Raw genomic sequence first — 16416 nt, 5'->3', positions numbered from 1 at the left:
TTTTCCTCAGACTCCTGCTATGCTATTCAAAGATCATTCCTCAAATGGATAAAAACACAAGATTCATATATATGGGGCCTTCAAGAGACTCACTTCAGATCTAAAGACACACAGACTGAAAGTGAAAGGATGGAAAAAGATATTCCATGAAATGTTAGTGGGGAAAAAAAGCTGGTAGCAATACTTGTGTCAGACAAAATATATGTTAAAACAAAGACTGTAACAAGAGACAAAGAAGGGCATTACATAATGATAAAGGGATCAGTCCAACAAGAGGATGTAACAGCTGTAAATATCTATGCACTCAACTTTGGAGCACCTAAATACATAAAGCAAATATCAACAGAAATAAAAGGAGAAATTGCTAGTAATACAATAATAGTAGGGGACTTTATTTTCTTATTTTTATTTTTTTAAAGATTTTATTTATTTATTTGACAGAGAGAGACACAGCGAGAGAGGGAACACAAGCAGGGGGAGTGGGAGAGGGAGAAGCAGGCTTCCTGCTGAGCAGGGAGCCCGATGCGGGGCTCGATCCCAGGACCTTGGGATCATGACCTGAGTCGAAGGCAGACGCTTAACGACTGAGCCACCCAGGCGCCCCAATAGTAGGGGACTTTAATACCCCACTTACATCAATGGATAGATCATCCAGGCAGAAAATCAGTAAGGAAACAACGTATTTGAATGACACATTACCAAATGGACTTAGATATATATAGAACATTCCAACCAAAAATAACAGAACACACAAATTTTTTACAGTATAGTTCTGTGAATGTATTTTCTCTTCCTTATGATTTTCTTAATAACATTTATTTTCTTGGGCGCCTGGGTGACTCAGATGGTTAAGCATCTGCCTTCGGCTCGGGTCATGATCCCGGGGTCCTGGGATCGAGTCCCGACATCGGGCTCCCTGCTCCTTGGGAGCCTGCTTCTCCCTCTGCCACTCTCTCTCTCTGTCTCTCATGAATAAATAAATAAAATCTTAAAAAAAAACACATTTATTTTCTTTTCCCCAGCTTACTTTATTATAAGAATACAGTATTACATACTGTATAGCATACAACATATGTGTTAACTATTTTTTATCAGTAAGGCCTCTGGTCAACGTAGTCTATTAGTAAAGGTTTGGGGGAGTCAAACGTGGATTTTCAACTGCATGGGGGGTTGAATAATATGCATGGGCATATTATTCAAGGGCATATTATTTGTGGAGATTCATCTACTATGTGTTAGGCCCCTTACCATACTGGGATACAACTGTGAGCCACAAAAGACAAAGTGCTTCTCCTCAGGGTACTTACAGTCTAGTGGGTGAGAATAATAAAATAAAAGGATTACACAAATACATTTAAAATGCAACCTCAAAAAACATTTGGAAGAAAAGAATATAATTGGGAAGATCAGGGAAGTCAAGAAAGGTTTTCTTAGGTGATTGGGGTATGTGTTTCCCCATTATATTCGCTAGATTCAAATGATATAGAAAGGAACAGCTTGTGAGTCTACTACTGTGTGCCTCATTGTGCACAGTTTTAAAATAGAATTTTTAAAAAAGATTTTATTTTATTTATTTGAGAGAAAGAGCAGAGCTAGAGAGAGCACAAGTGGGGCAGGGGCAGAGGGAGAGGGAGAAGCAGGCTTCCCACTGAGCCAGGAGCCCGATGTGGGGCTCGATCCCAGGACCCTGGGGTCATGACCAGAGCCAAAAGCAGACACTCAACTGACTGAGCTCCCCTGGTACCCTTAAAATAGAATTTAACCTCTTCATCTGTGCTAATACTCTATTAACATACCCTCTTTTTTTTAAGATTTTATTTATTTGACCGAAAGAGAGAGCACAAGCAGGGGGGTGGCAGGCAGAGGGAGAGGGAGAAGCAGGCTCCCCCACAGAGCAGGGAGCCTGACGCTGGACTCCATCCCAGGACCCTGGGATCATGACCTGAGCCGAAGGTTGTTGCTTAACCAACTGAGCCAGCCAGGCGCCCCTAACATACCCTCTTAATCTTTATCTTAGGGGACCAGCACCATTCCTTTCTACATCCTTCATCCCTGTTCCCCACTTGTACACAGCATCCTATTCTGCACTCACTTCTGTCTACAGCCACCACCATTACACACACACACCCCTTGTCCTTCTCATCTCCCCACCACAGTTTCTTTCCCTGTTCCCAGTCAATTAATAAGGGGAAAATATTCAGTAGTGAATGACCACTATCATTTGCATTTTTATCACCATTTGCATTTTCAGAGCATATGAAATACTGACATTTGGAAAGTGTAAAAATGTGAAATGGTGACTTACAGACTGCAGATGAGAGCAGACTGAACATTAGGAACCCTCTAATAATGTCCTTTGTTTTATAGGTGGCTGGCCTGGGTAGATGGTATTTGGCTGATACCAAGCTGGGAAACGTGGGTTTTGGAACAAATAATATCATATTGTTTGAGAATATCTATGAGGTCCATGAAAGATATTTAAAACAGAATTTCTAGAAAGTTCTTTTCCATGAGAAATCATTCCTAAAACAAAACTCAAGGCAAACATCACTGTGAGATTGCCTGTGATCACTTCCGGTACAAATACAGATCAGATTACATCATGGCTAAATTACACTGTAAAGAGCCTGGGCTTTTTCAGGGCTCACAAATAAAGTCTGGGCAGCAACTTGGTTTAATACACACGTGCACACACACACACACACAAACAGGCATATGATTTGTTACTAATCTTCCTCCGAGAGTTAAGAAAATACACACCCTAAGATGTCATACAGTAAGAACTTTACAACTGTTTATACCATATTAGGGAGAAAGCTTATGCTATGATTAACTAGCATGTTTTTCCTTTTGATTTGGTAACCATCATATTGGTTTAGGAAAACATGAAACTATTTAAGTCAATTGTAAGTTATTTGATTTCCATGTTGTAGCTATGCAACTATAATTCTTTTCAGTTGTGATTAGAAGTAACCTAATTATATTATAATAATTCCCTCAAGGAATATTTGTTGGTAGACAAAACAAAAGCAAAACATTTCCTTTTTTTGTTTTTTTTTTAAAGATTTTATTTTATTTATTTGACAGAGAGAGAGACAGCAAGAGAGGAAACACAAGCAGGGGGAGTGGGAGAGGGAGACGCAGACTCCCCACTGAGCAGGGAGCCCGATGTGGGGCTCAATCCCAGGACCCTGGGATCATGACCTTAGCCGAAGGCAGATGCTTAACGACTGAGCCACCCAAGTGCCCGTCTTTTTTATTTGTTAACACAATATTGTATTATAATTTATTGGCAGGAAATTTTTAATGCTTTTATTAGAGGCTTTTACTATATTTTGACATAAAGGAAGTTTGAGGTACTTTCATTTAGAGATACTAGAAGAAAGAAATCATAAGCATTTATGAGGTGCCAAACTGTGCTCTGGACATTAATATGTCAGATCTCATTTAATTAGCATGAACATTGTACCAAACCAAATGAACCAGTTATTGTTAATACTATTATTACTTTTTCTAAAAAAGATTTTATTTATTTATGAGAGAGAGTGAAAGAGAGCAGTGGGGAGGAGCAGAGGGAGAGGGACAAGCAGACTCAATGCTGAGCACTGAGCCCCCCGACTCGGGACTCGATCTCAGGATTTCGAGATCATGACCTGAGCTGAAATCAGAGTTGAACGCTCAACTGACTGAGCCACCCAGGTGCCCCCTATTACTATTCTTTTTTAAAGACAAAGCTTTTCTACTTTTTTTTTCCTTTTCTTTTCTCTTTTTTTTTAGAGGGAGAGTGCATGTGCAAATGTGGGGGGTGGGGCAGAGGGAGAAAGAGAGAGAATCCCAAGCAGGCTCCACCCAGTGAAGAGCCTAAGGCAGGGCTCAATCCCATGACCTGGAGATCATGACTCCAGCGGAAATCAAGGCACCCAGGTGCCCCTGTTAATACTATTTTAAGTTTCCAAGAATTCTTTTTTGTTCTCATAATTTTCCTTTTTTTACTCATCTGTTGTTTCACAGGTGTGTTAGTTTTGTATTATGTCTCTGTAGATTTTAATGAGCTGTTGTGTGTGGTTTTTTTTTTTACTTTTATTCTCCCTCTTAGTTTCTGTTTTCTCTAAGCTCTAGCTTACCCTTGGATTTTGTCCCTGTCTTTGATGTTGGAGGCTTTGTTCAAAAGTATGGGGATCCTTGACAATTCATTCACATTTAAGAGTGGAACATTCAAACCTGACTTGAAGCTGTGTGTGCATGAGCAGGCCTTTGTCAACTAGTGGGCTTTATATAGAGTGATCTGGTTGAGGTGATTCCTGGGGAGACCCCCAGTTATCAGTATCTTTAGGCCTTTTCTTTGGGGCTTCTTAGATTTCCAGAGAAAGCATTTCCAGTGTTGTACGTGGAGGCTTTAAGCCTGCTTGCTACTGATCTTGGAGCTGAGTGGATCTAGAGTTTCTCCCTTCAATATGTAGACTTGTACTTACTACTATTGTTTTCAGTGTGGTAGCCTCCTCTAGCTGGGCCTGGTACTCCCTCTGGTCCACATTTATTCAGAAAGCAATCAAAATCTGCTGTAGAGGAAGAGGGGAAGTTGGCCAGCTCTACGTGGTGGTAGGCAAGGGTTGGGGGAGTAGAGAGATAGCAAAGGAGAGCCGGAGTATCTAATGCTTCTTATAAAAACTTGCAAACACTCCTCCTGCTTTACCCTTCTTTATGAGATTCTTGGTTTTTAAAATTTAGGTCTTATTATTATTTAGATCAGGAGATAATTGCCATTGAAACGGTAGTTTGTTATTCACCATTTCCGGAAGGAAGCCTGCCATACCTCGAAGAACCACAGGGGAAACACCAGGGTTGGGCAGATGACAGAGGGAGCAAGGGAGAAGCAGCCTTTACTGCAATCTCATGAGCGGACTGGGAGAGGCAGGGTAAGCAGGCGAAGGACTGGCTAGTTTAAATAATTTCAGCAGGCTCTTGGGCATAGGGACTGTCTGTCCTTAAGTGTCCATACTTGGCCTGGGATGATTGGGGCAGGAGAATGTTGACCCAAAATGTAAGAACCCCTTAGAAGCGGTGGGGAGAGGAGCCCTGGGAGGGGTGGTCTCCCCACTATCAGTAAGGCCTCAGATATCAAAACATCAGAATAAAAAGTCATGCTTCATACACTTGGCACTACCAATTTCTGAGGCCCTGGGAGGTCTGTGGTGCAAGATGGCTCACTTCTGGGGCTCCTCCATGGCCTGCTGATGGTTCTGCTTTCCTCTATATAATATGATTATGACAAGTGAGGACTTACCCCAATCCACCCTCTCTCCAGCTTCCCAAATTTTTTGCTGTTGTTCTCTCCCTGTTCTCTTTAAATACGAGACATTTATGCCTTTTTAAACATACTTTAAGGTCATTTTAATGGGATTTGGAGAGGTGGCAAAGGTGAATGCTCGTGTTCAATCCACCATCTCTTCAACAGATAGTCACAAAGTTAGTACCAATACTTTTTCCTCTTACTTTGAAAGAAGGGAATATTTCACCACTATATTACACCCCACCCCACACCTGCCCAAAACAGGGTATGTATGAGGCCATATAACTGCTACTGCGTAGAAGAAAGAATAAACTTACCCTGAGCTCCTTCAGAGTCCATAACTAAGCAATGAGTAGAAGTTTTGGAGAGATCTTTCAGTTCAGTAAAAGAAAAAATATTAGAGCAGTCTAAAAATGTAATCTGCTGCCTCATGAAGTAAAGAGCTTTCCATCATGAAACACTTGTATTCACTCATGAGCCTCTATCAAATGCCCATCACAACCAACATAGTTCTCCCTGATCTCAACCTGCTACTGGTCTAATGGAGGGATAGAAATGTCTGAGCCTAGGGCGCCTGGGTGGCTCAGTCGGTCAAGCGACTGCCTTCGGCTCAGGTCATGATCCTGGAGTCCCAGGATCGAGTCCCGCATCAGGCTTCCTGCTTGGCAGGGAGTCTGCTTCTCCCTCTGACCCTCTTCCCTCTTGTGCTTTCTGTCTCTCATTCTCTCTCTCTCAAATAAATAAAATCTTAAAAAAAAAAAAAAAGAAATGTCTGAGCCTAAAGATTTTTTTTAAAGATTTATTTATTATTTATTTTGAGAGAGTGAGAATGAGAGAGAGTACATGAGAGTGGGGAGGGTCAGAGGGAGAAGCAGACTCCCTGCTGAGCAGGGAGCCCGATGCGGGACTCGATCCCGGGACTCCAGGATCCTGACCTGAGCCGAAGGCAGTCGCTTAACCAACTGAGCCACCCAGGCGCCCATGAGCCTAAAGATTTTTGATCTCCCAGGTCTTCCTGTTATACTTACCATTGAATATCTAGTTCCCTTTTGGAGCACTTACAATTCCTTGCTTAATGTCCATCTTCTTTTTAGTCTCTGAGCTCCATAAGGGCATAACTGTCTTTGTTGATCATTACTTTACCACTTACATTTAGTATGGTGCCTGATACACTATAGGTACTCTGAAGCAGACCAAAATTTAAATAACAGATTAAGGAGCAGTATGATATAAATATAATCACGCACTAGAGTATTCTAGAAGTAGAATCAAATGAAGACACTTAATTTAGCCTGGGATGAAAAGGGAGGACTTCCTGAAGGGTGACGGCACTGAAATGAATTCTCAAAGAACATTAATGAGTTAGTCAGTTGGGGCTCCTAGGTGACTCAGTTGGTTTAGCATCTGCCTTTGGCTCGGGTCATGGTCCTGGAGTCCTGGGATTGAGTCCCGTGTCAGGCTCCTTGTTCAGTGGGACCCTGCTTCTCCCTCTCCACCATATCTCTTGCCATGCTGTCTGTTTCCTGTTATTATTTATGGAATTAGTCTTCACTACAAGCCCACAGACTTCTTCAGTGTTATTTCCTGACTTTTTTTTTCTTAAAATTTTATTTATTTATCAGAGAGAGAGAGAGAGAGAGGGAGAGCACAAGCAGGGGGATGGGCAGAGGGAGAGGGTGAGGGAGAAGCAGGCTCCCCGCTGAGCAAGGAGCCTGATGCGGTACTTGATCCCAGGACCCTGGGATCATGACCTGAGCCGAAGGCAGACACTTAACCAACTGAGCCACCCAGGTGCCCCTTCCTGACTCAAATTAATCATTAGCTGACACTGTTCATGCCTTCACCTCCTAGTGCATCATGATCTGGTTCAGGGTGACAGTTTAGCTCACTTTCTTACATGTGGACCACAGGCACTAACTCAGCTCATATGTCAAGAGATGGGCTCCACATACTGTCACAGTTTACAATGTGATATTCTTAAGCATCTGGACCCACAAAATATAGTTTTGATCAAAGAAAATATTATCTTCCAAGGTCTATGACTGGTTTAAAATGACAATATTACTATTTACAGTGTTTGGTATGTGGAAAGCAGTCAACAACTATATGATAAATGAATGGACATTTCAGGTCAGGAAATCAATAAAAAGGCCCAAGATGGCAAACTGTGGGTATTTTCTAGAAATGGTAATGGTCAAAATATTGGATACATGAAAGCCCACAGTAGGAATGTGAGCTAGAGTGAAACATTGAGGAGTCCTGAATGCTCAGATGAGACATTAAGATTACCATCTGAGCATTCATAGAACCATTAAGGTTCAGTTATAATCAGATATTTGCTTAAGAAAGATAATTCTGAAATCTCCCATTTCAGAGAGGTGCTTTCAAATGTCATTAAAATGACCAGTAAAACACAAATGTAGCAACAATTCTGTTTCAGGGACAGAAAAAGAGAAGGTGTGGACCAGAGCAATTTCTACAAGACAATGTGCAAACAAGACCAGAGTGGTGGGGGGGGGGGTGGGGTGGGACATGGAATGAGCAGCCTGAAATTCAATAAATGAAAAAGGAAAAGCCTGCTTGGGAAATAAGTAATGGTGTCCGTGACAGAACCCAACCCCAGCGGGGTTGGAGGTAACAGAGCTGCAGGGCTGTCAGCCAGAACAGCCGCTTATTCAACCTGCCCCTATGAAGGGGAGCACAAAGGGGATTGATGGAGTGAAGCTCTAAAAGGATTGGTGCCTGTTGCCAGGGTGAGTGTGGGAAGGTGGGGATGGGGGTGGGGCACTGCCAAGGAACAAACCTTGAGTAGCAACCAATTGGCACATCATTGAAATTCTCTGAGATAGCTTCCTCCCTACTTCAAACAAGCTGTTTAAATCTTGCAAAATCACCAAAGAAAATACAAATTTTTACCTCTTCTTTGAGCCCAAAAGATTTGCCCAAGGATCCAGATAATCTCCAACACAACTTATTTGAAATCCCAATACTGGACCAGTATAGATACTGTTAGGATGAACCACCAGAAAAGTTAACAAATTTCAACATTTACTGACAAATACACACACACACAGACTTGAGTAAATCAAGTGACACTATGATGTTCCTAAATAGGAAGACTCAATATGACAAAGATGACAATTTGCCCCAAATTAATCTATATTTATGCAACCCCAGCCAAAATCCTAAAGAGTTTGTGTGAAGCATTTCATCAGAATTTCACTCTCGGAAGCCCAGCACTCCTTCCTCAGGAAAAGGAATTATGAGCAAGCCCTACATGTCCTCCTTTGATCTGGTTCCATATATACCATGTGGGAGGAATTCCTTGGAATTTGTGCCATGCGGATGGTATCTTTCTTATACCAGTATTAATGCAAGCTGTTTTAATTATCAATTGCTATGTATTATACAACTTCAAAATTTAGTAACTTAAAACATCATTTTTGTAGCTTGGGCAGGACTCAGTGGGGCAGCTCATCTCTGCTTCATATGGCACTAGTAAGGTTGGTTTGACTGAGGCTGGGGGATCCTTTTCCAAGATGGCTCCAGGTTGGTGCTGACTGTCACACAGGAGCTCAACTCAGCTGGGACTGTTAGCTGGGGCCCTTTATCCTTTGCCACATGGGCCTTTCCACTTGACTCAAGTTTCCTCAGCACATGGCCACTGGGTTTTAGAGGGAGGAAGCAGAGGCTTATTAATGCCTTGGTTCAGAGATCCCAGAATGTTACTTTTCTGTGTTCAATTAGATGAAGCAGTTACAGGCTCACATCAGATTCAAGAGACATATGCTCTCCCTTCTGAAGGAAGTAGCTGCATGCAGGTACAGGGAAGGGCAGGATTATCTGGGGGCCATCTATGGACACTATCTACTACTCAGGTTAGGTTGTTCCTCGATTTTATATTCCATTGGCCATTTGGTCAGTTTCCATAAAGGATATTCAAATGTTAGTGCTTAAACCATCACCCTTCTTAGAAGTAGTCCCAAATAATAATTAAACATAACTCAACATTAAAGCAGCATTTCCCAGAAAAGCACATTATTTTTCTAACTTTTTATTGAGGTGTAATTTACAGTGAAATATACAGATCTTAAGTATATAATCAATGTGTTTTGACATACCCATACAGCTGTGTATGCACACAATACATATGCATATGCACAGCTGTGTAACACATACCCGTATCAAGATCTATCTCCCTCACCCAAGAATATTCTGTGCCTTTTTCTTGTCAGTGCAAGTCCCAGAGGCAACCACCGTCCTGATTGTTTTAAGATCTGCCTACTTTAGAACTTCATATAAATGAAATTTATATAGTACATACTCTTTTGTCAGACTTCCTTCATTCAGCATTAAGTTTTTGAGATTCATGTTTTATATATTAACAATTTGTTCCTTTTAATTATGAGCAGTATTTCACTTTATGAATACACTACAACTTGTGTAACTATTCATGGGCTGGTAGATATTTGGGTTGTTTCCAATTTGGGGCTATTTTTATTTTATTTGTTAAAGATTTTATTTACTTATTTGAGAGAGAGAGAGGTTGGGCAAGCACAGGTGGAACGGGGGGGGGCTGGGGAGAGGGGCAGAGGGAGAAGCAGACTCCCTGCTGAGCAGGGAGTCCCAGGCTCTTGATCCCGAGACCCTGGGATCATGACCTGAGCACAAGGTAGATGCTTAACTGACCGAGGCACACAGGCACAATCTGGGGCTATTTTAAAGCTGCTATGAACATTCTTATACAACTCTTTTCATACACATAAGACTTTATTTCTCTTGGGTAAATACCTAGAAGTGAAATTTCTGGGTCATACAGATGATGTATCTTTAATTTTACTAGAAATTGCCAAGGTTTCCAAAGTGATTGAACTAGAGTTCCAGTTACTCCACATTTATACAAATATTTTATTTTCAGTCTTTAATTTTAGCCATTTTAGAAGTTTGTGATGGTATCTTATTGTATTAATTTGCATTTTCCTGATGATTAATGATTTTGAACACTTTTCCATGTACTTATATTGCCCATTCATATACCTTTCCTTGTAATGTGTCAAAGTATTTTGCTCATTTTTATTTGAGTTGTCTTTTATAAATGAGTTGTAGGGTTTTGTTTTTGGTTTTTTTAAAAATATATTATAGCTATAAGTCCTTCATGAGATATGATTATACAAATACATTCTCCTGGCATATGGCTTATCTATTTATTTTCTTAACCATGTCTTTTATTGAGTAGAAGTTTTAAAATTTTTATGTACAACTTACTGATTTTTCTTTTAGGAGTTAGCACTTTCTGGGTTCTAAGATATACTTGCTTACCCTAAGGTCATGAAGATATTTCCTGTTTTCTTCTTGAAGCCTTAGTTTTTAGCTTTTATTAGGTTAATAATCCACCACAAATTATTTTTTGAGAATAGTATGAGGTAAGGCATGAGATTCAAAATATCTAGTTATTCCAGTACATTTTCCTTTTCACCATGGAACTGTTGTGAAATCTTTGTTAAAAATCACCTGACCATATTTGTGTGGGTATATTTCTGGAATCTAGTCTGTTTCAGTGATCTATGTGTCTTGTTTACTGTACCCATACTGAGAGTCTTAAAATCATGGAGTCTCTGTTCTTTTTCAAAACTGTTTTGGCTATCCTAGGTTCATCACACAACTTTTAGATAAACTTTCCAATAAAAAGCCTACTGGGATTTTCATTGGAATTGCATTGAATCTATAGATCAATTTAGAAAGAACAACAAAACAATACTTAATTTTCCAATCATGTACATAATATATCCATTTATTTAAATCTCCTTTAATTTCTCTCAGCAATAAGTATCACACATTTAAATTTTGTTTGTTTATAATCTGCTCTAATTAGTGTGATTTATAAATCTGTGTAAAAGCCATACTAGGAAATTTCAAGATTGGTATGACATGTTTTTTCTTACAATCTAATAGAAGAGCAAAGTATTCTCATTACAATTTTGAAAGTAGAAAAACTTGAGTAACATTTTAATTAGAAGAGATGAAATATGTACACATTTAGTAATAACACAAAGATAGAATATAAGAATTATAGAGGAGTCATACATACAATACAAAAACCAAGGGGAAAGCAAATTCAGCCTTTGATTTCTCTTAAACAATTAAAAACAACAGAAATATATTTAAGTGAATCTGTCACTTGAATATATGAAAAGCTGAATTCTATGAGATAGAAGAATTGGGAAAATAAAAAACCTTTTTATGACAACTTCTGCATCCAAGTTGGCATTCAGCATGGATAACAAACCTTTTTTTTTTTAAAGATTTTATTTTTAAGTATTCTCTACACCCAAAGTGGGAATCAAATTTACAACTCCGAGATCAAGAGTTGCATGTTCTACTGAGTGGGCCAGCCAGGCACCCCTATTTTTTTATTTAAAATTTTCATTTATGAAGATTGCTTAAGTTACTTCATTAAATGACTGCAGCATTTAATAATCAATATAACCAAGCTAAATCCTTCAACTTTGATCTTTAATAAAAAATGGCTGGTCAGAATTCTCTTTACAATAAGCCTTTCATAACATACTTGAGAATGGTTAACTTATTTCCTTTTTTTATGTACATAATCCCAATTCAAAAGCTTTTCTTCATATTTTTAATTAATTTTTTGGATGAAGCTATCAAATATACACTAAAATATGATTAAATCAGTCTTTTGGGATACTTCCCTCCCTGTAATTTTAGATGAGAAATTAGACTTTTGATTGAAAAATAGTTATTCTTTATTATTTTAATTCTCTCTTTAAAACAAATGCATCGAATAAGAAATCAATATTACATTAGAACATTTGTAAGCTGAAAATGTTCTTAGCAGTAGTAATTCCTCCATAAAATATAACTGCATATATAAAGCAGTATCAAATCCACTCATATATATTAGGCTGTAAAGTATAATGGAAGATAGCACATCTTTTTATGTCTGGGCTGCATAAACATAATAGTTACAAAATGGGATAGAAAATGGCTTTGTCGCTATCGAATATGTGACTTTGACAAACTTATCTCAGTTCTTCATTCTCCTCCTCTTTCAAAAAGGAAGGGAAAGAATAATAATACTCACCTCCACAGAATTGTTGTAAAGCTTAAATTATTGTTTGCAAGGTACTTTGTACAGTTCCCACCTGACAGTACTAAATCAATGGCACTGAATTCCATCTTATGGCACTAATAATGCTAAAATACAGTTGATCCTTGAACAACGCAGGGATTAGGGGCACCGACCCCCCGCACAGTGGAAAATCCAAGTATAACTTTTGACTCCCCCAAAACTTAACTAAGAGCCTACCGATAACATAAGCTGTCCATTAACAAATATTCTGTATGTTGTATGTATTATATACTGTATTCTTACCATAAAGTAAGCCAGAGAAAAGAAAATGTCATTAAGAAAACCATAAGGAAGAGAAAATACATTTACAGTGCTATAAAAAATCCACATATAAGTGGACCCGTGTAGCTCAAACTGGCGTTGTTCAAGGGTCAACCAGATACTGCCTTATCTGGGCTACAGCGTGAGCTATTTAATTCGCTAGGCGGACTGAGAGAGGAAAGGAGAGCCGGGGGGCCAGGCAATATGGCAGCTACCTCACAGCTCTCCCTGGATACTAAACCCCAGCCAGCATGTAGCAAAGTACGGGAGGGCACAAACTGCACAAACAACATCTTACACAGTGTTTTCTTTCGTATCCATTATTCATTACAAATTAACAGTAAAGTAATTTAAAAGAATTAAGGGTCTGGGGCAGGGGGTAGGGGGAATTTAACGTCAATTTTGGAGGTTTTAGAATTAAACTCAGAAAGTACTTAACATATCACCTGTGACTGATTTTCAGACTTACTTCGTTATTTAAAATGACCAATTATGGTTAGGTTTAAAATACACAAGTGCAAATAAAAATTCAAATGTATAACAAAAGATCTCTCTTCAGTTCCTATAAAAAGAAAAAAGGACAAAACTAAATACATAACATTGTATTACAAATATCAGGGAACTTCAACCATCAACAGTGATTATCTTTTTTATATAGAAAAGTAGCAATCTCTTCCCCACATACATTTAATTAATATGAAATAGAACTACAACATATTACATAACATTTTTTTTTTTTTTTTGGCTACTAAAGACCACAAAACTATTCGCCGTGAAGCATGTTTTGTGCAAAAATTAAAGACACTGTATTTGAACAGAGGAGAAAAGGAAAGAGGAATCATTAACAGGTACCCATTGTTAGGAATGGAGTTGTTTCCCCCCAACACCTAACCCACTGCCAGCAATGGGAGTGGAGGCAACAGGTGACAGAAAAATGAACATTTTATATTACTTTAAAACAGATAATGCCAGATTGTTTCAATATTATGAAAAGCAAACATTCACTCTTGACCATTTAGCAAGGACATGCCCCAGAAAATTCTATTATTTTCTCAACATGAATCTGGACAGAGGGATGAGGATGGTGCAGATGGAAGACTTAAAGAGAGAGAGAGAAAACATACAGAGGAAATACATACATTATGCATTTAGTACAAATAATGAAAAACAACTTTTATGACACATTTTCCAAGAAAAGTTATTTTTACAGGTTTTGAAATCCTGTAAAAACCAGGTATATAGCAAGGGGTTAAAAACAAAGTCACTGATGAATGATAATCACTTTTTAACAGAGTTCATGCAATTATCTTAGTTGGAAAGTTACTGTCCCAAGTCACAAAATGTATGCTCTGCCACATGATTACATATGAAAATCAGTTCTTAAAAGAAATTATTTTGCATTTGGTGCTGACAGAGCTCTCGAGAAAGTGCTATACAAACTGAAGTTTATAGAAATTTTTAAGTGATAATCTTAAAATACCATACAAAAAATGTGTAAATGAAAAGATGCTTTAGAGTTGCAGGGCATTATAAAATCCGCAATGCAGATTAAGACAAAAGAACGTCTCTTCTGCATTTAAAAAAATCATTAGCATAATCTTACAGGTTCAAAATTGCATTTTCACTCAGCAGCAAAAGGTGCCAGGTGCACCAGCACACTTCACAGGACCCCAGGAACGACCACAGGGGCGCTGGACCTTTGGAAGGGCTCAGCCGGCACAAGCTCCCCTGCTCATGGGTGCACATGGGAGAAAGAGTTTGCAACAAGTCTCACCTGGGAGATACTCTAGCATTAAAATGTTTATACTCCTCTTTTATCTACCCTGTCAGAGAGGAAAACTGCTTTTTAAAGATATTATAAACAATATAAATTCTGATAGTAAAGCACTGTAAAAATTAGGTATGATATTTTTGGCACAAAGCACTTTTAAAATCTGAGCTCATTTTTCAAAATATATGTGTGGAATTTCCTACTTGAAAATAAAAACTTTTAACATACACACAATGTGTAAATGATTTTATGAATGCATGAATTAGATTCTATGTTTCCTTACATACTGAACATCCCTTCAGTATACTTCAGTACCAGATATCTGCATGCAGATCTCCACATTCTACATCATACAGATATTGCACTCAAGTAACATTGCCAAAATACACACCCATGCAGTCTGGCAAGACTTAGGGTTTACCATTCAGTATTATCTTTTTGTATGTATTTGGACTCAATACTACTTTCCAGAAAAGCTATATGACCAATTTCAGACATACAATGCTTGCTATCTTTCCTGGACCAATAATATTAAAATCTGCACCAATATATTCAGGCATTCCATTTATGCTTTCCAGCACTTAAAATTCAGCAAAACCTGTTTTTGACATTTCTTACAGCATTCCTTCAAAAACAGGAGAAGCTTCGTCTGATGTAAAAAAAATTAAAATGAGTCCACAAGGCAGTAATTTTTCCACCAAAGATCTCACTCCATCTGAAAAGCACTGCAGAACAATATTTAAGTCTGTCAACTTTCACAGAGCCATTAGGTGCAAAGTCTGCTATAAAAAAAAAAAAAAAAAAAAAAAAAAAAAAAACTTGTAACATACCATGACAGCTGGATGTATTTCTTAATGAATTGCACAATAGAATTCAATTTTTTTCCTCCCTAAAATGTTTTAGGGTATGCTACAGCTGCTAAAAGGATTTCTGTTTTTCTTGGTCCTCTGTTTGTTGGGTCTAAGATTGATGACATCTCCACCATTAAGGGTACTTGAATTTTGACCCGAGTGACTTCCAATAGATGTATTAAAGACACCTGTATAAATTGAGGGAAAACACAAGAGTGATACTGATATAGCTCAGGGTTACCAATTACAGATGGTGCATCCAGCATCTTAGTAAATCAGTAATATTCTCAATATTTACAATTTTAAGCTTTTGTTTTCATTTCATATATTTTTAAAAATTTTTTAAAGTAAATTCTACCTCCCCCCACCCGCTTTTTAAGTAAACATGGGCTCGAACTCACAACCCTGAGATCAGGAGTTGCATGCTCTACCAACTAAGCCAGCCAGGTTCCCCACATTGAATTTACTTTTTTTTTTTTTAAAGATTTTATTTATTTGAGAGAGAGAGAATGAGAGATAGAGAGCATGAGAGGGAAGAGGGTCAGAGGGAGAAGCAGACTCCCCGCCGAGCAGGGAGCCCGATGCGGGACTCGATCCTGGGACTCCAGGATCATGACCTGAGCCGAAGGCAGTCGCTTAACCAACTGAGCCACCCAGGCGCCCCTGAATTTACTTTTAATAGCCAGTACACATTGTTTGTCAAAGTTCTAAGGTTACAAAAGGGATTAAAGTCTCCCTTTCAAATCACCAGTTTACCTTCCCTAAAGCATGCATGTTTTAACACTTTTCCCATGTATCCTTCCAGAGATATTTTATGCATATTTAAGCAAAAATGCATACACATTCTTTTTTCCTCCCTTAATTACCAAAATGATGATTAACTGTACACACTGTTCCACATCTTTTCACTAACAATCTATGTCTGAAATTTGGAAACAGTAAATATGATAATTTTAATAATTTCACTTACTATCTTTTACATCATATAATTTCCTCAAGCATCCCAGATTTGTATTGACAATATTTGTGAGATTTTATGTTAATAAAAACACTGCATATGTAAAAGCTGCAGTAATGCAGGATTTTCTTATCT

General features: G+C 38.4%; 1 protein-coding gene across 3 annotated transcripts in view; it reads right to left on the bottom strand.

Moving 5' to 3' along the window:
- Positions 1-16416, bottom strand: part of RAB23 (RAB23, member RAS oncogene family) — a 74103-nt gene that overhangs the window by 25454 nt on the left and 32233 nt on the right. For 2 of the 3 annotated variants that reach the window (XM_025890643.2, XM_073905159.1), the window contains exon 7: positions 13006-15511. In XM_025890643.2, the coding sequence (XP_025746428.1) occupies positions 15372-15511 (140 nt within the window). In that variant the 3' untranslated portion in view covers positions 13006-15371. Of the gene's footprint in view, positions 1-13005; positions 15512-16416 lie in introns of those variants that run through there. The other variant, XR_012381942.1, reaches the window with a different exon arrangement.

This window comes from Callorhinus ursinus, unplaced genomic scaffold (assembly GCF_003265705.2).
Source record: "Callorhinus ursinus isolate GAN/ISIS: 27379988/994484 unplaced genomic scaffold, GSC_fseal_2.0 scaffold22, whole genome shotgun sequence".
NCBI lineage: Eukaryota > Metazoa > Chordata > Mammalia > Carnivora > Otariidae > Callorhinus > Callorhinus ursinus.
This window is presented reverse-complemented; position numbering and strand designations above follow the sequence as displayed.